The 23,060-nt window shown below is 42.6% G+C and overlaps 2 protein-coding genes across 5 annotated transcripts; one reads left to right on the top strand and one right to left on the bottom strand.

Moving 5' to 3' along the window:
- Nucleotides 1–146: 146 nt before the first annotated feature.
- rpl27a (ribosomal protein L27a) lies at nucleotides 147–2,826 on the bottom strand. The gene is made up of 5 exons (XM_015963934.3): nucleotides 2,752–2,826; nucleotides 2,105–2,168; nucleotides 1,949–2,024; nucleotides 1,641–1,815; nucleotides 147–323 (listed from the first exon to the last, which is right to left on the bottom strand). Exons 1-5 carry the CDS (start codon nucleotides 2,752–2,754, stop codon nucleotides 195–197), a joined length of 447 nt encoding a protein of 148 aa, XP_015819420.1. The 5' UTR covers nucleotides 2,755–2,826; the 3' UTR covers nucleotides 147–194.
- Nucleotides 2,827–3,455: 629 nt separating this feature from the next.
- On the top strand, nucleotides 3,456–22,617 carry LOC107388413 (uncharacterized). Of its 4 annotated transcripts, none has more exons than XM_070550645.1 (9): nucleotides 3,456–4,247; nucleotides 4,516–4,674; nucleotides 4,844–4,950; nucleotides 14,117–14,297; nucleotides 14,413–14,948; nucleotides 15,051–15,174; nucleotides 16,476–16,550; nucleotides 17,640–17,792; nucleotides 19,981–22,617. In XM_070550645.1, exons 2-9 carry the CDS (start codon nucleotides 4,534–4,536, stop codon nucleotides 20,161–20,163), a joined length of 1,500 nt encoding a protein of 499 aa, XP_070406746.1. In that variant the 5' UTR covers nucleotides 3,456–4,247; nucleotides 4,516–4,533; the 3' UTR covers nucleotides 20,164–22,617. The 4 variants fall into 4 exon arrangements, with proteins under 4 accessions (XP_070406746.1, XP_054588835.1, XP_015819424.1 ...); XM_054732860.2 differs by having other exon boundaries at nucleotides 4,440–4,674; XM_015963938.3 differs by lacking the exon at nucleotides 3,456–4,247 and having other exon boundaries at nucleotides 4,260–4,674; nucleotides 14,416–14,948.
- The last annotated feature ends 443 nt before the right edge of the window (nucleotides 22,618–23,060 follow it).

Here is a 23,060-nt window from a genome sequence, read left to right as displayed (position 1 = left end):
GATTAAAATCCCATAAGTAGAAACTGTTTTTACCAACTACACTCAAATAATCAATTTCTCCTTTTCATTTCAAAATAACAAATGGATTTAAACAATCTGAACTCAAGCTTTCATAGTCAACATCACCCCAACAAAAGACAAGCAAACCCATTTATACAGTTTATTCTGTCCAAAAAACTATCTGACAGGAACGTTTATGCCATCAGCACACAGGCTCCCCCCACAGCCTTGATCTTCTCTTCGGCCTGTCGGCTGAAGAACTTGGCCTTGACGATTACGGGCTGCTTGGGCAGCTTGCCTTTACCCAGAACCTTGTAGTAGCCCTGTAAGGATCACAACAATCAGGAATAAATCTGGACTTCATTAGAAACTAAAACAGGAAGAAGCAGAAGCTACGATGCTAACAGTGGTCTACTTCTAGAAACAGAAAACCAAATACAGCTAGAGGAAGTTACATTAAAAAATCAGTTGTAAATTAACAAAGAGGCCGTAACAAGTGTTAAACGTGACAGTCCTCACATAACATCTGGGTAAATGTGAGGTAACGTTTATCAAAAACAAATCAGTTCTACATGGCACCATGTGGCACACAGACTAGGATTACCAGTGAAAGATGCACCATCTCCTAACAGCATGCATGCTTTAAAAGCTGAATTTAGTTGATTCATATCTGAATAATAAAAGCACTGATCTCCAACACTGATGAGTGGCAGCAGGACGTGTGCTCACAAAGTTACGAATGCAGAGTTGCATTTAAAATCAGTTTATTATGAACCTCAACAACAACCTTGTGTAACCGGGCTCATAAATCAGCTGATGCTTACAGGTCATCTGTGCTACAGCTTAATGTTTCAAATCCTTTCATTTGTCAGCATTAGACAGAGTGGTGATGTCCACACTGGTCCCTGAACACCTCCATCCTAACTCTGACCACTGGGAGAAAACCAGGACCATCACCACAACAGCACCATGACTTTTTCTGGGTGATAAATATGTCCAGAAATTATTTTGATAACCACAAAATTTACATTATGAGACAGTTTCCACCAATGCAATGACAATGGCATAAGAGTGCAAGTACACACTCTCAAAGAGCATTTAACACTTTTCCCGAGAACCATTATTCAGAATAAACAAACAAAATAACATAAGAAATAAAAACTGGATGGACAAGTCTCAACAAACAAAGCCGTTCTTCAAAAACACCAAGATTGGCTGCTTTCAGACATTTTCTGTTTGCTGCTGTTGTGCCGTTAGAGGCACAAATAAGTGAAGTGTGTGTGTGAGGAAGGGACAAAGAGGCTCATAATGATGGAAGGGGAAATTCCACACTATTTATATACAGATATATGTTTTAATTATCTAATTAACCAAACAATCAGTAACTTCACCTCTGTAGAAGAACTCCAGACTCTATTCATGCCACCATGAACAGAGTAAACAGACCAGAACTCTACTTGTGATGTGTTTGGAGCCAGTATGTTTTACCCGGGAAGGTTTTAGGACTCCTGTGTTAGAACAACTTACAGACTCCAGTAGCTGCCTATCCCATATAAACACGCAGGACCATTTAATGGGCTCCTGAGGACCTATGTGGAAGCAGCTCGAGCTAAAACACCGGTCATGTGGTTTGGACTTACAGCGCGCACAGCGTCAATGACAGGAGCAGGCCCATCAGGCTTCTTGGCATAGTTGAGCCTGGTCTGCTCGCTCACCAGCGTCCACAGCTTGTCCAGGTTGACAGTGGGACAGTAGGACGCGTTTCTCTTTAGGTGGTAATGTCTCATGCCCACCTTACCAAAGTAGCCTGGATGGCTGAAAGTGGCAGATCAGCATTGTTACTCAGAGAGAACACACACACACACACACACACACACACACACACACACACACACACACACACACACACGTCTGCTGAATGTTGTACTCCAGACGAGAGTCCACTTACTATTTATCAAAGTTGATTCTGTGGTGATGCATGCCACCGGCGTTACCACGACCTCCAGGATGCTTCCTGTGCTTGCCTGTAGAGCAGAGCAGCTACTGTTATCGACACCTCCACGTCTCTGAGTTTAAACAGGAGCCAATAACACTTCGTACTGACCGACGCGACCATGTCCGTGGCTGACGTGTCCTCGGAGTTTCCTGGTCTTGGACTTTTTAGTTGGCTGTTAAAATGAGATGTTTTAACAATTAAAGGCACGTGTTTATGATAGACACAAACACAGGTAATAATGTTATCGGAATAGCATCGTTAAGATTGACAAGCTTTGAAACAACTCCAGCAGATGCGCGCAGACATACAACCTAAACAGAACACATCAACACGCGTTTCGTTCTGAAAAACAAATCTTTAGACATTTAGCACAGGAACGTTGCTGGCTAGCATCCCAGAAGCTAATGATCACATTCACCGGCAAGTCAGTCAAGCTAACTTCTACAGTTGTAGTTATCAACGTTTAGGAACGTAAATTAAATAAAACTATTTAAACTAATTTAGTCAATGAGGGACAAGCATCAGTGTCTGAAAAATCTGATGGATGGCTGCAACGGCAAAGGCCCGGGAGTAACCGGCTAACTCAGTAAACGACACTAAAATCACCTAAATGCGACTAAATCACCACAATAACACACAGAGAGTGCAGCTGATAGGTCAGTGTACAGTAACACACGTTTTGTTCATTAATGTGAACAAGGATGAGAGCGGATTTAGTCTGGTTTCTGTACACAGAGATGTAATTCAGCACCTACCATCTTGGAGGCTAGTAGAAAGAGGAACGGGATTTGGAAACAACGCGATTTTGTGCGAGACTAGGCCACTGACATGTGCAGGGGAAAACCACAGCGCCGCCTGGTGGTAGATAGCGGACACTGGCAGCAAGTTGAACAAAATAAAATAAACACTGCATCCCTTCTGCGGTTTTTACTATGACAGCTGATTTATCCACCCCCTGTTCTGTTAACATTGTCCTGACCTTCCTTTTCTCTCTTTTCTTTTAGAACATGACTTTCACATACTGTCAATGAACATCATCAAAAAACAAATTAAATGAAATCAAAACATGGCATAAAACGTTTAGGCTGTATTATCTTTTGTATGTCACCTAGCTGTGATGTTGTTGTGTTGATCTTTTGACATCTAAATTAACATTCAATAAAATAAATTAGCTTTCATGAAATGTTTCATTTGTTACTTGTGGAAAAATCATTGCACTGTTTTAATTACTAAACAGTTTATTCAAAATGATGCCAAGCGCAGCATCCCACGAGGGTTTATCATGGACACTTGTGTTTTGTTGCTGTTGTCAACCCAGAGGTAGCTTATGTGCACATGGTTGTGCCATACTGTAGAGTCCTGTGTGAGCCTGTCAACCTGCTGTGATAGTGCATCAGAGACATAGTCAAGGAAGGTCTGTTATTCAAATTTTGAAATTACAGAGTGTATCTTCTCATTGGTCTAAGTCTCACTGTGAGAAGAGTTTAGTATCAAACCTTCTCCAGCCTCTGACGGCTGCATCAGTATCCACTGGAAATGATATCAAACATTGTCAGATTTGTAAGTAAAACCCTCTGAGTTTATTTCTCAGAAATGTTTTATGTCACAGTTCATAGGTTACACGCTTAAAGCCAAGTTACTTTTCTTAGATACTGAATTTCCTTGTTTATCTAAAATTCTGGAATTCTGACAGAGTTTAACAAACAATTTCGCCCAATAACCAAAGTCCTGTTGATATCAGAAGATAAATTTAGTTTTTTCAGCCCACTGCTTTTAAACAACAGACCGATGAGCAGATGTGGGTCAAAACCAGGGCTCAGATTCCTGTTAATATAAAGGAAGCTGTGATTCTTTATTTAATGATCATTTCTTACAGAATGTGACATTAAGTTCCTTATTGTGTTACACACATTATCTTATCATCTTAGAGTCTTCAGCTGTTGCTGCGTTAAGTCGTGACTTTAAACGTGAGGTGTGCTTCTGGCTGTGGAGAGCTCTGTCTGAGCTGACGTCTCTGTTTAAACTGAAGTAAACCACCTCTGAAGGGCTTGCTTGTTGTGATTCTTGGAGCTGTAATGTCAAGGGGGTGATTGAGCTCTCCTCCAATCAAATGCTTTCTGTCCCCCTTGGCACTGGACACATGGAGCAGAGCCATCGCTCTCCTCCTCAGCTCACATTCACCCGGGGACGTGTTCGCCAGGTTTTCTGAAGCTGACATCTTGGTTTTACGGGCTTTTTTCTTCACATTCAGGTAAAACACCATCATATTTCCACATAATTATCACTCAGATTACTGCATTTAGAAAGTTGGTGTTGTTTTTGTTGCTTTGGTGCTAATTCCTGCTTCTTTCGGAGCAAAATATTAACTGATTTGCTCCCAAATGTTCACTGTGCTGACCGTTCTGCTGTTTCTGTGGTGGGTTTTTTGTTTGTCTCAATCTAGAAGTTTTGCTGTCAAACACTAAGCAGATTTCCAAACAGCAGCTTCTTCTGTGTTTTCTCCCGTTTTTAACCCCGAGAGGCCCGATCTCCTGGTGATGGCAGACCTGACTCACAGATGCCATGGCAACTTTCCACAAAGACGAGCCATCCCGTTTCCACAGGGACTCAGGTGCAGAGCTCGTCTGGCACAGGAGGCCACGTCATCAGAGACGGGTCCAAATCTGAGTCCAGAGAACGTAAATACATTTAAAACAACGCTTTAGTTGTCAGAGAAGAGTTCCTCACAGCAGACAATCGGGAGTAGATTCATTTGTCTTAATTTAACTGAAAACTGTGCCAATGATGTTAACTTTAAGCTTCTGTTTGTAAAATAATTTCAATTCTGGATTCTGCGAGCTGCAAAAGGAGCCAAACTGGTGTTGCAATGGGAAACCCGGAGCAGCCTTTCCACCATCAGGAAAACGAGAACAGCAGCCTGGTAAAAGTGTCCAAGATTTACTGAAGAGAACCAGGTAAGACACAGACCAGACCAGGGCCACGCTCCGGGAATCTGAAGTTTACCAGAATGTTTTTAATCGTTACATAAGGACACATGGATGTTAGCAGGAAGAGCACTGTTCAAGTTTTAGTTTAGCTTTAGCTGGACTACTGGATGTTTCTGTAACTCTGTCATTTCCACCAGCTTGTACACATTAGGGTAGACATGTTGTGAGCTGTCACAGTCTAAACCTACCTGGAAAACAGGTCTTTAACATCCCACAACAGCAGACCTGAAGAATCTACCAGAGTCACCCAAGGATGAACCAGTTTCTGTCAGACAGCTTCCTCCTTAGGCAGAGGTCTAGTGTGGTCTTCTATTTCCTCAGAAATAGACTGAAACGTTTCAAATGTGATGAAACAAGATTCAGTCGATTCTAAAATGCAAACCCTTAAATGAAGGAACCAGCAGACAGTGGCGCCGCTAGAATTTTTCATAAAGGGGGCCAAAGAAGATTTGGATTGGCCCTTCTGGTAACTCTGAAGGGATGCGTTGAATGCTCCTTCATTCTTTTTCATGACAAAACAAAACAATAGGATTTCAACACACTTATCTCAAAATTGAGAAACATAAAAATGCCAGAAAAAGACATTTCAGTGATATGAAATATTATTGCAACATTTATTTATTAGAACAGTCTAGTTTGTCTGTTTCCGTCTTCACAAACATCCACGTAATCCAAGGAGATCATAAAAGTTATGGATGTTGGACATCCTCGCTGAAACAGGACGGACTGCAACCCTCAAAACAAACTATTACAAGTTCATCTTTGAACTGGGATGTCTATTCCTCAGTCATTGAACATGTGTTCACCTGGGAAACTCCTAACGTGTTCATAAACATTCAAAAGGTAAGGATCTTTAATTTAGCCGAGCTAGTTTATTAGATGTTTTCCACAGCTCTACTTTCATGTTAGTTTGGATTTCAGCTGATGGAACACTGAGTTCAACCAACAGAACTCTTTAATTGTGTCTAAAACCATAAGTTCATAATAAATATGAGGAAGAGTCTGTTTCAGTGAAACTGAGGGTCAGCTCTTCTGTTGTCCTGCCCTGAAAGAGGCTGAAACATTATAGTTTTAGGCACTAGATGGCAGCAAAGCATGTGTTTGTTTATTCAGCACATGGAAGTGGTGGAAAAAAATAGAGATGGTTGTGGGTTCAAATCCCTGTAGATCAGAAGGTTCTGATCTACTCAAACTGGACTGTCTGCTACCAGCAACCATTTCACGTACAAAACGTCTTAAATCCCTCTTTTGCATTCTGATGCTCAGTTTAAACCTCAACACCCCCTGAAACGTTTTCTCGTACCACGAGTACCCCCTTAGTCAAATGTGTTGACGATTCCCCCAAAGTAGAAAGTACAACTGATTATTAAATGAAAGTAATTTCTTTAAATCTCTTGAACGCTGAACCACGTCTCACTTCCTGTCTGGCTCAAGTGATTTCTTGAACAGTCGGCAAACATAAACTCCATATGGAAACTTTCTGGAGCTCTGCACTGGCACCACAGCTGGTGTAAATGCTCTGGTTGGACTGAATGATTTCTGAACCATGTGAAACTGGATCGTATCCATTCTGCATTCAGTGTGTTGGAGGCTTCAGGCCCTCTCTCAGTAGCAGCAACCCTGCCCTAGTTACCCTTCTTGTAGTGTTTCTTAACCCTGGTCCTCAGTATCCCCCGGTGTTTTCCTGCTGCCACACACCTGGTCTAAATGAATGAGTGATTAACAGGTTTCTGCAGCACTTGATGTTATCCTGAGAAGGCAATGCAGACATGTAAATGAGGTGGGCTGAAGAAGAGACATGGAAAACATGCAGGACAAGAGCGAGCTGGTTTATTATTAATCAGGGTAGGAATGGGCCATGTGGCCTAAAAGGGGTGGGTGGTTCGTGCATTTGTAACGTTCACTTCTGTGCGCCTCCTGATAGAGTGTATGGCGAGTGATTTCTGACACGGTTTATACACTCAGTTTAAGAGCCTTGGCCGAGTTTTAATGTCCACAGATGATAGTGACGCATCCTTTTCAGTAGTTTTCGCCCCAACTGTTGGTGTCTCCACAGGCTCCTGAGAATTTTGGATACCTAAATAAAATCCAAAAAGTTCAGCAACACTGATCTAGAATTACAGGTGCACTTTATAGCCTACACATCATAATAAGCACATAAGAACAACCATGGGTATAGAGGCAATGTCAAGGGAGGCGAGCTTTAGTAAGGATTCATACATACAGTGGTGTGAAAAACTCTTTGCCCCCTTCCTGATTTCTTATTATTTTGCATATTTGTCACACAAAATGTTTCTGATCATCAAACACATTTAACCGTTAGTCAAAGATAACACAAGTAAACACAAAATGCAGTTTTGAAATGATGGTTTTTATTATTTAGGGAGAGAACAAAATCCAAACCTAGCCCTGTCCAAAATCCAAGCCCTGTGTGATAAAGTAATTGCCCCCTTGTTAAAAAATAACCCAACTCTGGTGTTTCACACCTGAGTTTAATTACTGCCACACCTGTTTCAATCAAGAAGTCACTTAAATATGAGCTGCCTGACACAAGAGAAGTAGACCAAAAGCACCTCAGAAGCTAGACATCATGCCAAGATCCAAAGAAATTCAAGAACAAATGAGAACAAAAGTAATTGAGATCTATCGGTCTGGTAAAGGTTATAAAGCCATTTCTAAAGCTTTGGGACTCCAGCGAACCACGGTGAGAGCCATTATCCACAAATGGCAACAACATGGAAAAGCGGTGAACCTTCCCAGGAGTGGGCGGCCGACCAAAATTACCCCAAGAGCGCAGAGACAACTCATCCGAGAGGTCACAAAAGACCCCAGGACAACTTCTAAAGAGCTACAGGCCTCACTTGCCTCAATTAAGGTCAAAGTTCACAACTCCACCTTAAGAAAGGGACTGGGCAAAAAAGGCCTGCATGGCAGATTTCCAACACGCAAACCACAGTTAAGCAAAAAGAACATAGAGGGTCGTCTCAGTTTTGCTAAGAAACATCTCAATGATTGCCAAGACTTTTGGGAAAAGACCTTGTGGACTGATGAGACAAAAGTTGAACTTTTTGGAAGGCAAATGTCCCGTTACATCTGGCGTAGAAGTAACACAGCATTTCAGACAAAGAACATCATACCAACAGTAAAATATGGTGGTGGTAGTGTGATGGTCTGGGGTTGTTTTGCTGCTTCAGGAACTGGAAGGCTTGCTGTGATGAATGGAACCATGAATTCTACTGTCTACCAAAACATCCTGAAGGAGAACGTCCGGCCATCTGTTCGTCAACTAAAGCTGAAGCCATCTTGGGTGCTGCAGCAGGACAATGACCCAAAACACACCAGCAAACCCACCTCTGAATGGCTGAAGAACAACAAAATGAAGACTTTGGAGTGGCCTAGTCAAAGTCCTGACCTGAGTCCTGTTGAGATGCTATGGCATGACCTTAAAAAGGCGGTTCATGCTAGAAAACCCTCAAATAATGCTGAATTACAACAATTCTGCAAAGATGAGTCGGCCAAAACTCCTCCAGAGCGCTGTAAAAGACTTGTAGCAAGTTATCGCAAACGCTTGATTGCAGTTATTGCTGCTAAGGGAGGCCCAACCAGTTGTTAGGTTCAGGGGCAATTACTTTTTCACACAGGGCAATGTAGGTTTGGATTTTGTTCTCTCCCTAAATAATAAAAACCATCATTTCAAAACTGCATTTTGTGTTTACTTGTGTTATCTTTGACTAATGGTTAAATGTGTTTGATGATCAGAAACATTTTGTGTGACAAACATGCAAAAGAATAAGAAATCAGGAAGGGGCAAATAGTTTTTCACCCCACTGTATTTTGTTTTTATTAAGCTTCATCGCCACTACCAGGCCTTGGTTTTCATGCGTTAGCTATGTCGCCGCTACGTCACAGCTACGTCGCAACTACGTCGCCGCTATGTCGCCACTATGTTGCCACTATGTTGCAGCGACATTGCCGCTATGTCACAGCTATGTCGCTGCTATGTTGCAGCTCCATCGCCACTCCATCGACGCTATGTTGACGCTACGCCGCCGCTATGTTGCAGCTACGCCACCGCTATGTCGCCGCTACGTCACAGCTACGTCGCAACTACGTCGCCGCTATGTCGCCACTATGTCGCAGCGACATTGCCGCTATGTCACAGCTACGTCGCTGCTATGTTGCAGCTCCATCGCCACTCCATCGCCGCTATGTTGCCGCTACGCCGCCGCTATGTTGCAGCTACACCACCGCTATGTCGCAGCTACGTCGCCGCTATGCTGCAGCTACATTGCCACTCCATCGCCGCTATTGCAGCTACGCCACCGCTATGTCGCAGCTACGTCACCACTATGTTGCAGCGACGTCGCCACTATGTCGCAGCTACATCGCCGCTATGTTGCAGTTATGTTGCAGCTACATCGCCGCTCGTTTGCTGCTCCGTTGCAGCTACGTTGCAGCTACGTGGCCTCTATGTTGCAGCTATGTCGCCGTTACGTCGCCGCTATGTTGCAGCTACATCGCCGCTACGTTGCTGCTACGTCACCGCTTTGCCGCAGCTACATCGCAGCTACGTCGCCGCTATGTTGCTGCTACATCGCCGCTATGTTGCAGCTACATCGCCGCTCCGCCGCCGCCACATTGCAGCTACATCGCCACTACGTCACCACTATGTTGCAGCTACATTGCTGCTACGTCGCCGCTACGTTGCAGCTTTGTCGCCGCTATGTCGCCGCTATGTCGCAGCTATGTTGCAGCTACGTCGCAGCTATGTTGCAGCTACGTCGCTGTTATGTCGCAGCTACGTCGCTGCTATGGCGCAGCTACGTCTCCGCTATGTTGCAGCTATGTCGCAGCTATGTCGCTGCTATGTTGCAGCTACGTTGCCGCTATGTTGCAGCTACGTCACCGGTACATTGCTGCTACGTTGCAGCTACGTCGTTGCCATGTTGCAGCTATGTCGCAGTTACCAGGTGTTGGTTTTCGTGTGTCATTGCGGGTTGTGATTCAGCTCTATGTAAAATCCCCTTGACAGAGCAGATGTTCACACGGTGATGTCACCTTCAGCTGCGCCTTCTCCTGAGTCTGGTTAGGCTTTGTTGTGTCAGTATTCACTTGCCATATAACCCTAACTGATATGGGAGAAATCATTTGCACTGATTAAAGTCTTTATAAGAATGAAGGGCAAAATTGGCTTGTAGCCCTTTAAGAGAAATTAATTCTTAAGAAACCTTAATTCTTAAGGTTCTCAAACTTAATTACCCTAAGGAAAGCACTATAAAAAGATAGATATGTAAGTGTCAAACACTAAAAATGTAAGTCAGTGGAGTTAGTAGGCCCTAACTGCAAGGGTTAGTAACTGGACATAAACTGACTGAAGGCAGTTATCAAATTATTAACTCAAAAGTGATCAAATAAAGAGTTGATTGAATTTGGATCGACATACCAGGTAGTGGAATTATTCACTTTGAACCATTATGTTCTGAAATCACATGATTATTGAAAAACCCACAGCAGACCACAGCCAAAAATCACAAAGCCTGTACGATATGTTTAGACATGACATCATCCATGCACACACATACTCACAACAGGACTCACGTGGTCCGAAATCAGAGAACCCAGCAAGAGCGGACGGAAGTTCACCCCCATTTTGGCACAATTCGAGTTGGTAGTTGGATAAATTGGTTAAAACAATATCTAAATCAATGGGATTATTGTGTGGTTTAAATTTGGTCTTGTGGACCCATAGATAAATGGGAACTTTGTTACCTTTGGAGATCTTAATGAGAAACACGACCGGAGAGTTGTTTAGTTGTTGGACCTGACCTTTCCTGCAAAAGTTTATTGACCAGTTTACCAGAGGTGACTATTGTGTGACCAGGATTTGGAGCGAACTTCAGGTCAGGATGAGAAGCCCTCAGATCATGAGGAGTCATACTGCCCCCTGCTGGTTTCTTAAGACCTGTCTGTTGAACAGAGCAGAAAGAATTCCTCCCGGAATTTCCGGAGGAAGAAAATTAAGGTGATACAACTCACGTTTTACAAAAATGTTTATAATAAAACACAGAAATAGCGTGTTTTGATCTGAAAAAGAAGGGCTGGCTCAACCAATTATGTAGCGTGTTTAACTACATACTAGAATTAACGCTGTTTGCTATCAGCTTTATTAGATTCTGAGAAAAGCTCAAACAAGTTGACAACGAAGCTTCTATCATATAAAAATATAGGGTATTATATATTCGATAGAAGTTCATTTGCCAACGAGCTTGGTCTATTTTTAATCCAAAGATTAATTCTTAATTTAAGATAATTAAATTTAATAGCAAAAGTTTATTTATTTAATCAGAAGTTTAAGGAATCTTTGCTTTTTCAATAACCAAAAATATACACCATTCTGTGTTTAATTTCAAAGAAGAGTCAGGGGTTTAAAGTTAAGAATTTATTACTAACACTTTTAAAAATGACAATTTAGAAATGACAATTTTTGAACAGACAATTTGATATTAAAACTTGTTTTAAAAAGCAAACCTGTGACTGAATGGAAGCTAAAATGAAAATGCGAGTTTTTGGATGCGTGAATGAATCAGAAGGTTTCTTTCAGAGAGAGAAACGTTTCTGGGTGGTAAAGTTGGGTTTGCAGCTAACTGAGTCGTTTCTAAGAAAGAACAGCATCAGACATCATTTGTGTGCTACCTCACCCAGCAAGGCGACCCTCTGTGTGGATCCAGAGGTCAAGGAGGATGTTGTTAGCCTCAGGGGTACTCGGTCCGGTAGAGAAGACCTGAGTAGAACCGATCCTCTAGACCAGAGATGTTGCGGTGTCGAGCATCTGGCTTAACTCTGAAGGAGTTTTGCGTTAGCTGGTTACAGTTGCGTTCATTCGAAGCAAGCCTATCGGAGTGACAGAATGCTTAGTGAGGCTGGGGCGGCCGTCCCTCTTCTGGTATGGTTCAAGAACTGAACTTTTTGCTGCGGGATTTGGTTTTAACAAAACCCTCAGAACACGCCCTCTCAGCATCAGAAAGCTTGGTCATGAAGTAAAGACATGTGAGATGGTTTACCCTTTACCCTGGATATCCTCTGCATGAGTTGGTTAACGTGCAAGATGACCTTCTGGTTTACTGAACACACATTAGGATAATCAACAATAATTATTATCATACCCAAAGCATAATAAGTCATTTCAGTAATTAAAATACATTTATACTGAATCAAGAGATTATTTATGAAGGTTGTAATAACAGTAATTAAGTCAAGAGTTTATTAAAATTATTATTTAAAATTATTATTGTGAAACTTGAAGTGTCCTTCATCTTGGGACGGAACAGCAGCAGATAAAGATGGTTTCAGCAGACATCACAGCTCCTGGTGGGTAATCTGTGGGGCAAAGTTACAGAACGACCCAGCTTGACCCAGCTGGGAAAACGTGACCTTTGTCACAAATTAGAGGCCATTCATGACGCTACAAAATCTATAGTCGGATCATACCAAAGACTTACAAATGGAACCCAGGGCCTCTGGAGAAAGCTACCAGTAAAAGCTACTGCCGTAAAGCAGATAGAGACCTCCCACTAGTGTTGCTACCTGAAACACAAAACTGTTTAAACTACAATTGCAAATTTGGAAACCAATTATCTTAAAACACTTTTGTCATGCCTCCTAACAATGTTCTAACACAGTATAGCTATACATATATTGTGGTGATAATGATAATAATAATAATAATAATAATAATAATAATAATAATAATAATAATAATAATAATAAAAAGAATAAAGTGGTTTTCTCGCATTTTTCTAAAACCTCAGCCAAAAACACGGCTAGGACAAAAACAACTATTGGATCATCTAGTTGTCGGACTTGCAGAACCTCCACACCTCCCTGGGTCCTCCACTTGTTACGCACTCCTATATTTAGCAACCAAACACAGGTGTGAGAGGCTTGCGGCTCAATAATGTCAGAGGAGAAACAGCTGGCTACCAGAGTCCAAAAAAGAAAAACTCTGGAAAACAAAAGACATTTGGGCCTAGAAAACGGTGTTTAGCACTCTCTCATTTCTTCTGGTACTGTAGGTTTCTGGTTCTGGTGGACACAGAAACAGTGAAGATGCTAGAGGCGCTGAAAAAAATCGATTCAAGTCTGAATCGGGATTCTTATTTATACAGATTCAGAATCGATTCACAAAGGTTCAGAATCGATTCCAAGAATTCAAATGTTTGGCATGTTACAGGTTTGAGATGCTGTTAGGAGAGTCAGTACTCCGTTCACTTTTGTGGTCCCATAAATTGAGATGATTTATGTTTGAATCTGCTGATAAGAGGGCACTTGAATGTAATTTTTTCCATACTCAGAAATTTGAGATATTCTCGTATTTATTTTCTAAGTTGATAAACGAGTACTCAGGATTACTCTTGTAACTTGTTTCTACACATACTTGAAAAGTATTTGACCGTATTACTTTCAAAGCGACTGTTAGGTAACCACAGATTTGTTGTCTTTTGGTCAAAAGATTGTTTCTGTTTACAGTTTTAGAATCACTTTATTTTACCTTGTAGATTAGCATTTTTGGAGCACGACCAGTTTAAAGTCAAATAAAAATGTCCCATAGCTTTAACTAACGTGTACAATAAAGTAGTTCATCCTGGAGCTGACACTCTTTGTTAATACTGATTGTGAATCGATTTAAATTGTGAATCAAGAATCGATTCTGAATCAAATCGGCACCCCAAGAATCGGAATCGAATCAAATCGTGAGCTGCTCTGAGATTCACATCCCTAGAAGATACCCAAGGAGAGGGGGGAGGGCTTCGTGATGGTGTCTGATTCAACACACTTGATTCACCTGTGCAGCAGCTCATCAGGCTCTGCAGAAGCCTGTTAATCACCTGCTGATTGAAATCAGGTGTGTGGTAAATGGAGTTAAAACTAAAACTTGCTTTACACCTGACCAGAATTGAATAGCCCTGGCTTAAAGTATTAGAAACTCTTTATTGTTGCTTCAAATTTGTAATTTTTAAGTAATTTTGTTGATTTTTTTGTGATCCAAACAGTTTTCCAGTGATCATAAAGGATTTGAAATAGAAATGTGATGCAACTTGCTGTAAACTCATTAAGCTTTGATTTACTATGGCAGGATTCACCCAGAGGCCCAGAGGATTCTGGGTAATTCCTCCATCGCTGTGGTGAGCCTGGAACGTCTCAACTTCCAGACTGTGTCCTTGTTATCTCTGCAGCCTGTTGTGTCATTGGTCCGACTGCCATCTCAAACACAAACCGAGCACCAACACGATCAGGATTTAAAGCATCATCAGCAGGTGCAGAGACAAAGAAAACAAATCAAAAACACTAACTTTCAGAAATTAAAACATGTGTAAGTCCCTTTTTAAAGAGTTCCACTATTCTTGTTACCTGTGTCTTGATCTTTCCCAGCAGAACGGATTCAGACCAAAAGACATTCTGGAATTAAAAGAAGTTTCACTCGATGCCGAGTCAGCAGAAGCAGCTGATTGGGATCAGACAGGAGCAACATCTTGGACTGAGCTGTATCATTCAGAAAGCGCTTCGTTTGGAGAACCAGAACAAGATTCTGGCTTTGACTGTGAATCCAATCCAGATCAGTCCTACATCCTGTTTGCTTCAGGATCAGAGGATGGGAAAAGCGATTCAGAAACATTCTATTTGGATCCGGATGCAGAACAGGCTGTGCTGTTTGAACTGGACCCAGAAGTTGAAGCAGAACAGGGTCATCTTCTGGGGCTGGAGGATGAGTCTGAGGTAGTTGAAGTGGATCACGGCGAAGATCAAAGTCTGGAGCTGGAGTGTGAAGCGAGAGCAGAACCTGAACAGAGTGAGAGTGAAGATTTTTGTGCCGTTTGTCTGAATGGAGGAGATCTTCTCTGCTGTGATCGCTGCCCAAAGGTTTACCATCTGTCCTGTCATGTCCCTCGTCTCACCAGCTTCCCTCTGTAAGTTCCAGTCACAAAGAGCAGGCTTAAACCTGTGTTCTGCAGTAGGACCATCCAGGTTTGTTTCTGAAGTGTTTTGTTTGTCTGGTAATTAAACCACAGAGGCGACTGGGTGTGCACGCTGTGTCGGTCGGACCAGGAGCCTCCACAGGCCTACGACTGTGAGAACACACACCCCGGTGGAACCGTAAAAGTGCCTTACACACTCTCCCATCAGGACCAGAGGGTGAGCTTGATGTAAAATCCCCACCTTGTCCTTATATGGCAGCTGAAAAACTATCCTGGATATGACAAGGAAATAAAACATCAGAAACTCAACAAAACAGTTCAGAACTTTACTCAGAGTGTGTGTTTGATTACTTCTTTGTTGTAAATCTTCTACAAGTGGAAAAGCGGTTTGTGTCCTCTCAAATGGAGCCACATTTGTATGTAAATTCATTTGTGGGTTGATCAGCAGAGTTGAAGAACCTGCCCAATCGAAACTCATTCTGCTATCGACTTGTTTAATGTTGTTTATCGAATCGAACAGTTCAAGCCTGAAGAAACAAGACATGCTGGCAACAAGTCCGGAATGCCCCGTTGGCTGATGATTTGTATGGTTGCGTAGAGAAAAAGCAACAATTGGGACAAAATTGGCATCTTAGTAACAATTCCTCTTGTATGATTGTGTATATGCAGTAAATGCTAATTCTGTCAGAATGAATGAGTGAATGAAAGTCCGGGCTAGACTGTGACATGGTTTGTGTCATGCACAGTGTGCAATGGATCACATACAAACCAACAGTTTCAGAACAGTAAATGCTTACTATTATCATCCATCTGCAACCAACTTCTCTCTATACCAGGGTAAGCAATTCTGGCCCTCAAGGGCTACCATCCAGCATGTTTTAGTTGTTTCCCTGCTCCACCACACCTGATCTCAATCATAGATGATTAACAGGCTTCTACAGAGCTTGATATTCTGGTGAACAGGGATTCAACCATTGAATTAGGTGTGTTAGAGCAGGGAAACAACTAAAATTTGCTGGATAGCAACACTAGAGGATGATAGCTTAACCCTGCCCTATACATATGGAACAATTTACCTCAATACGTTTTTGTCTTAGGGATTTGTTTAACACCAACAAGCCAAACTAAAGTAGTAAAGAGGCCATTTTTAAAACACAAGGAGTAGAACGTAGATAGTTGCATGAAAGGAGCAGGAGTAAAACAATGGCTAATAGATAATTACTCCAGTGAAGTCTGGATACCCAAAATGTCAACGTTTTTTAAACTGGACACCTTTGGCATGAACATCATCAGACAACAACCAATAGTCTACACTCCAATGCGCTGGGGCTCCATTTACCAAGACAATAATCACGTTTTCCAACAAAAGGAGATAACAGAAGTCATCAACTGAACACTAATTTCCTTACTGCACTTTCTAAATGTTAGTGTAACAAATACTCTCTTTACTCTGGTAAAGAAAGGATGAAAAGCTGTGGAGGTGAAGTTAAAAATGACTTTGTTCTTTTCTGTCTGCAGAGGTGTGAGAAGTTGTCCCTGTTGTTGTACTGTCACACACTCAGCGCTCCTTTCCACGAACCCGTCAGCCCACTGGTCAGTCCAACAGAACCATGAGGAACTATCTGCTCGGCCACTTATTACATATAAAACCTTCAACTCTTAGCCTGGTAATCCAGACTAAATAAATATATTATTTAGCAGAGATGGGAAATTGTGGCATCAACAAGTCATCTCCATGTCGTGTATTTGTTCTGCTCAGCAACAAAACCAGGTCATTTCAATCAGCACAGTGAATGAACCTGGTTTTGTTACTGAGCAGAACAAAAACATCCCATGGAGATGACATCTCTGTAATTTAGGTTGGCAACGCTCCACTGACAGTTCTTGACGTGGGGCGGCTTCTACCGTTGTCTTTCAAATGATCTCTGCATGCTACTGGACAATAACCAACGTGATGTACTCACCATAACAGATGTTGGTAAACGAGGCAGTCTGCTGCTGAAGAAGGCAAAAAATACATCCTTTTTGTAAATGAAGGACTTAAATACATCTATCTGCTCCTGATTCTAATTAAGCCCATGTCCAAATCATCCAAAACTGATATAAAAATTTGGTGCAAACGAGCTGTCTCCATCATGTTCCACTCCGTCGCATCATCCCGCCCACCAGACAAATACAGGGCGCTGATTGCCCCACAAAGCCGATAGAACGCTGCGATTGGTCCACAATGGACCAATCACAGCGTTCTATTAGTTTGAAACCCCATACAGAGCTGTGATTGGCCAGCCAGAATGCTGCTAGGGGCTGCGGCGGTACCAATGGAGCGACCCTAGGTCAAACTTTTCACAGCAAGAATTTGGTCTAGTTCCCTAGGCTATTCAACTGATTATTATACAGCTCTACAGCGCTATCCGGCCCCTGATGCAGAAATGCCACAGCTAAGCATTTACCCCATTAGTGTATGACACCTGCTGTGTGAACCTGTTAAAATCTGTCAGAAGACTTGAGAGCTTTATAAATGATCTGAAACTCTGCAGGGCAGAAACGGCCAAATATGATCACAGTGCTTGTTTTAAAACCACATTACTCACTTTTCTGAATTGCTTGTAAAATGTTCTGCTTCATATTTATTATCAAACGTGGTGTGAACATTACTTCATATCTTTGACACTGTTCCTCCAGGCCCGGAACTACTACCAGATCATCAAGAAGCCCATTGATCTATCAGTCATCCGACGGAAACTAGACAGGAGCAACACTCTCCATTACTTCTCATCAGAGCAGTTTGTTGACGATGTCCTGCTGATGTTTAAAAACTGTGCCAAGTTTAATTATGTAAGGGGGTTGTCCTTTCCACTGTTGCTACATGCTTGCTTAGAATGGGAATTGCTGTATAATCACTGACACAAGTCAGTGACTTGATGGAATCTGCTGGGTTCCTTACAACTTTTTACTCATTGGAATATTGAAAGAAACTCTATTGGATCTATTTACTTTAGCTAGTTTTCCATGAGCACTGCTCAGCCTAAAACAGCGCCATACAGCCAGCAACCAGTGACTCCACCCCCTGGCAAATCAGCGGCCAGAGTCGCGATGCCAGCGTGACTAAGCCTTTCCAGGTACCTCAATAGAGCAGGGACTAAAAATTGGGGAGAAAGTAGAGAGAAAATACTGATCCGTGTCCTTGGAAACTGTGGCCGGGCCGAGCTGCACCGGCCCGAGTTACTCTGAGTACTGCCCCTGGAAAAACTACCTTTTACGAAGTGCCTTGAGACAACTCTTGTCATGATCTGGCTATAAAACAAAAGTAAAGCTGTCTGCAATTTTCATTCTACAAACCTACAGTAACCATGTGGGGCTGCAGCAGTTGGAACTAAACATCGAATACATTCTGTTTAAAAGTAAACTCTTACTGAAGTTAATGTGAGCCTGACGTTTAAATCTCTTGACTTGGGTCCTGTGAAATGGATATGTGTGTCTGTTGTAGAGAGCTTGTGGAATGACCTCAGTTTGGAGAACAGAGTTTACCTGACAGGATTGATCAGCTAACAGCTAGTCACAGTGGTTGTGTCTCCGCTATAGGAGTTCCAGGAAACTTCTGGGAGGGAGAAAAGTGACCTGGAGATACAGTATGATGGCTCTGTCATTGTGTCTCCCTGCTAAATCAGCCCTTTCAAGACTTTGCTACGACGTTAGCATATCTCCTCTGCTTTGGCAGAGACAATGAGACAAACTGGACAAACCCTCTGTGACCTGCAGGTTTCTATGGGGCAGAATTGAAGCTCAGTGGGCAGGTCCGATCACCGCTATCTTGGTCGTGTCACACATCTCGACACTCCCGGACAAAACTAAAAGAAGCAAAGAGGTGGGGCTGAGAGTGGAACTCTTAGGAACTGAGTCTGCAATTCTTTCCAATTACAAGCTAACTAAGATAATCAAAGCTAACAGAGCTTTGCGGGGCATTTAGGCACGGTTGAGTGCCTCTAAAGCGAAGTATGCATCACCCAGCACCAGAGTTGCTGAGGTCTCCCTCAGCGTGCTCCACAGGCCTCAGACCGCATTGATTGGAGCCAGCCATGGTGGGGCGGTAGAGCCGGCTTCTGCCCCACTATTCTCCGACCGCTGTGGGGGAGCGTCGAGCATGGGCTTACTTACGCCGCTGCACTTCTGGAATGATGCAGTGAGAAAATAAACCATTGGGTCACATGTGAGTTTCATACATACACATATATATATATATATATATATATATATATATATATATATATATATATATATACATACGGTACATATACATATATATATATATATATATATATATATATATATATATATATATATATATATATATATATATATATATATACGGTACATATACATATACATATACATATATATATATATATATATATATATATATATATATACATACGGTACATATACATATATATATATATATATATATATATATATATATATATATATATATATATATATACGGTACATATACATATACATATACATATATATATATATATATATATATATATATATATATGAAATAGCATCACTGCAGTACTTTTATTTTGAAAATTACTGGGGATTTTACACTGAAACAGTGTGTGCTTTCCTGTCTAGCCCGACATTAACCGTGTAAATTGATGCATCCCAGAAGCGGCTTGCGGCAAAACTATAACCTGATGCTATACGTGCTGGTGCGGCGCGGCACTGCTGGACACACCTGGACACACCTGGAAATTGCCTCATCGCTGCTGGTTTGAAACACTCCATGGACTATAATGGATTCTATTTGAAGCAGTGACGTTCCGCTGCCGTTCCGCGCTGCCGATGCTTTCATTGTGAAACAGGGGTCAGAGTGACTGATCACTTTCAAAAAGGCAAAATTGGTTTCTCAGTGAACATGTTCTTTAAGATTTGCACTGCACAAACAGAAACATAACGTTTATCCATCAGTTACCAATCGATTAATCCTTACTGTGGTTTTTCTCCCTCTGCTCTGCAGCCGGACTCGGAGGTGGCCCATGCTGGCCGGAACCTTGAGATGTTTTTCTTGAGTAAACTGAAGGAGATTTTTCCTGACCAGACGTTTCCATCAGCCACTCAGAACAGAACGGACAGAGCTCGGCTCCAGTGGTTCAGGAGGAAGAGAAGAAATGTCTTTAGTGGGAAGAAATATTACCTATAAACACAGAAGGCAGTTTGGCAGTTGGTCAAGCTAATGAAATGGAAGCTTTCAAATGTAACCCTCCCACTGTCCTAATGGGTGTGACCCCGCAAGGAAAGTTGACTATTGAGCAGGGTTGATGGTTTATCCCTTGAGGTCCACTGCCACGTGGACCTCAAGGGATAAACCATCAACCCTGCTCAAAGGTCAACTTTCCTTGCGGGGTCACCCATAAAGACAGTGGGAGGGTTAAGAAACTTGTCAAACTCAAAGTATTTAGTGAGCAATTTCAGGTTATTTCCTTTTTAGAATAAAATCAATCATATGTTGTTCTTGGCTATTATTTTGAAAAAATCTTTCATGAAACATAATTTTCCTCACCACTTGGGTAGAGGGTAGAAATGCTTTGTAAATACATTTCTGGGGGTTGGGGGCGAGGACGTGTGTGGCTGGTCTTTGGCTGAGCAGTTGGGAGGGAGGAGGGCCCTTTTGGGGAGTGTTGTGACATGGTCATCAGTGCTGTCCATGACAGCTTTTCATTGTCTCACTACTCTTGTGGTTCTAACCATCAACATATATACTGGACAATTTATGTCCATAGGCTTGAATTGTAGAGTTTTGTTTCCAAATGGGAGGTTCTCTCCACTGCCATTTTGATAGTGTCACACATCCCGTCACGTCCAGACAATCCAAAAATGGGAAAAGAGGAGGGACTCAGGGTGGGGCTGTTACGGTTGGAACAAATGAACCAAGAAGCTAAGAAGGGGCTCCCGGGACTGGGATGTCCCACCCGCATGGCCGACTGGCTCCCGTGCGAGGCTGTAGTCATGCTGGTTGCCTGTGGAGATCTAATATGGCAACACATTCTCACACCTGAAGCTTCGAAAAATGACGTTGGGTGACCAATCATTTGTTTCCGACATGTTGGGAGTCTCCGTTTTACCATGGCAGTCGGAAAATGACGCTCTGGCATAGCGCGTCACCTCCTGACATGCTGGGGCTCCCGACGTGTCGAAAACAAATGTTCGGTCACCCAGCGTCATTTTTTGACGCTTCGGGTGTGAGAATGTGTTGAATATGGACTGAGACTGTTGAATTACAAGCAGAACCTTTGACCACTGTGATCGTAGTTGGGTGCCGTGGCCTTTTACATCAGCTCTTCCGCCATGGTCAGAGATCAGATTAGAGATTAGTTATACGCTAACCCAAAGCTAACCAAGGTTTTCCGGTGGTTTTTAGCAAGAAAAATGCAGTAGAGTAACTTCAAATTGAACGCACTTCCGGCCTGCTTAGTAACAAAATCATAATTAGGTAAGCTGACTGAGGATTTCAGGCTTCGCTGGTCCACCGCTGTCAAAGATCCTTGAGTCCGCCGCTGTGTCGACATCCCACGGAGCTGAGAGTCAAGTCGACAATGGCGAGCACGTGGATCAAAGCCCGATAGCCTCCACTATCCTTGTTCAGATATGTAGCTCCATTTTTTTTAACCAGCAGCCACACTAACACGTTATATTTCAACCCATTTTAGACCAAGCGGTGTTACGGTAAACTCACAGAATTTCCCTCCATTCAACCAGCAAACTGTTAGTGAGAAAAATGCGGTTGAGCGACTCAAAAGTGAAGCAGCTGCGGCATTTCTGTGGTCTCCCTCAGAGATCCACCAATGACCAGCATGATTACAGCCTCGCTGGCCCAGGCAACGGGAACAGCCAGCCGCCTGCTCTAGCAACCGTTCTCAGGCAGGAGACAAGAGAAGTTTTCTTCCACAACTATGGCAAGCCTCAAGGACAATAAACACCAATTACAGTACAACAGTCTCTTCACTTTCAGGTTTTTCTTCTATAGCTCTAGATTCCAACGTGTCACACACACCGTAAGCAGTCTGGTCATAGCCACGCATCAGGTCGAACAATGTGAGAACATGATTTGTGAAATGTGTGTAAATCATTGAATGTTTAGTCATGCAGTGTGAGCTGGAGGCCTACACAAAAACTGAAAATATCAGGCAGTTTCTGCTCTGCTTTCCCACGTCTCCTCTGGAAGAGCCTGACTAGTGTTTTCCCTCTAAGTCAGGGGTCTGAAATCGAGCATGTTTTAGTTGTTTCCTTGCTCTAACACACCTGATTTCAATCTGCAGGTGATTATCAGGCTGAACATGTGATTCGGTCATTGAATGAATTGGAGCAGGGACACAAGTAAAACATGTTGGATTGGGTGGCAGAGTTTGAGACTCGTGATCTAAGTAGTTCATTGTTGGGCTCTGTACTACTGGGATGCATCCTTGCATGTGAGTTGCTTTGGATAAAAGCATCAGCCAAATACACAAACATTATTTAAATGGATCTTCCTGTTGGCTGGAGCTGGAGTCCCCCTTTGTGGGTAGCTGCTGTATCCGTTCCTGTTCCTGGTTGGTACATGCCATGTTTTATGTGTTTGTTTTCACTTTTACTGCTGAATAAATCGCCCCCTCCATCAGTTATCTGTGCATCCCTGCGTTTGGGGCCAGAGGGGTCACACACACACACACACACACACACACACACACACGCACACACACACACGCACGCACGCACACACACACACACACACACGCACGTGCGCACACACGCAGACACACACACGTTTCTGTGGAGCAGCAGTGTTTTGTCTGATGCTGGGACAGGATGCCAGAGATCTTATTAAGGGGAAGTCTGATGTTTTAACCTACTTTTATCCAGTCTATTAAACTTTAGTCACATGTCGGTCTTCCTGCTTCCTATAAAGCTCCAGTCCCCCCCCCATTGTTTTGAGTTGCACTGTGCAGAAGTTTCATTGAAGAACATCAAAGCCCAGGAATGAGCCCCTTTGCTCTGTCTGTTTTAATCACTCATGCACACGAAGAGCAGGAAATGGCAGACATACCTCACGCTGCAGAGGAG

The sequence above is a fragment of the Nothobranchius furzeri genome, chromosome 4 (assembly GCF_043380555.1).
Source record: "Nothobranchius furzeri strain GRZ-AD chromosome 4, NfurGRZ-RIMD1, whole genome shotgun sequence".
Lineage (NCBI taxonomy): Eukaryota > Metazoa > Chordata > Actinopteri > Cyprinodontiformes > Nothobranchiidae > Nothobranchius > Nothobranchius furzeri.
This window is presented reverse-complemented; position numbering and strand designations above follow the sequence as displayed.

Bases quoted from the DNA above. Each gene is read 5' to 3' on its own strand.
- rpl27a (XM_015963934.3), bottom strand. The intron at 2,025-2,104 runs GTCAGTACGAAG...TCTGCTCTACAG, and splicing joins CCACGGACATGGTCGCGTCG to GCAAGCACAGGAAGCATCCT. The intron at 1,816-1,948 runs GTAAGTGGACTC...TGCCACTTTCAG, and splicing joins AGAATCAACTTTGATAAATA to CCATCCAGGCTACTTTGGTA.
- LOC107388413 (XM_070550645.1), top strand. From the start codon at position 4,534: ATGGCAGACCTGACTCACAGATGCCATGGCAACTTTCCACAAAGACGA. The intron at 4,675-4,843 runs GTAAATACATTT...GAGCTGCAAAAG, and splicing joins CAAATCTGAGTCCAGAGAAC to GAGCCAAACTGGTGTTGCAA. The intron at 14,949-15,050 runs GTAAGTTCCAGT...ATTAAACCACAG, and splicing joins CGTCTCACCAGCTTCCCTCT to AGGCGACTGGGTGTGCACGC.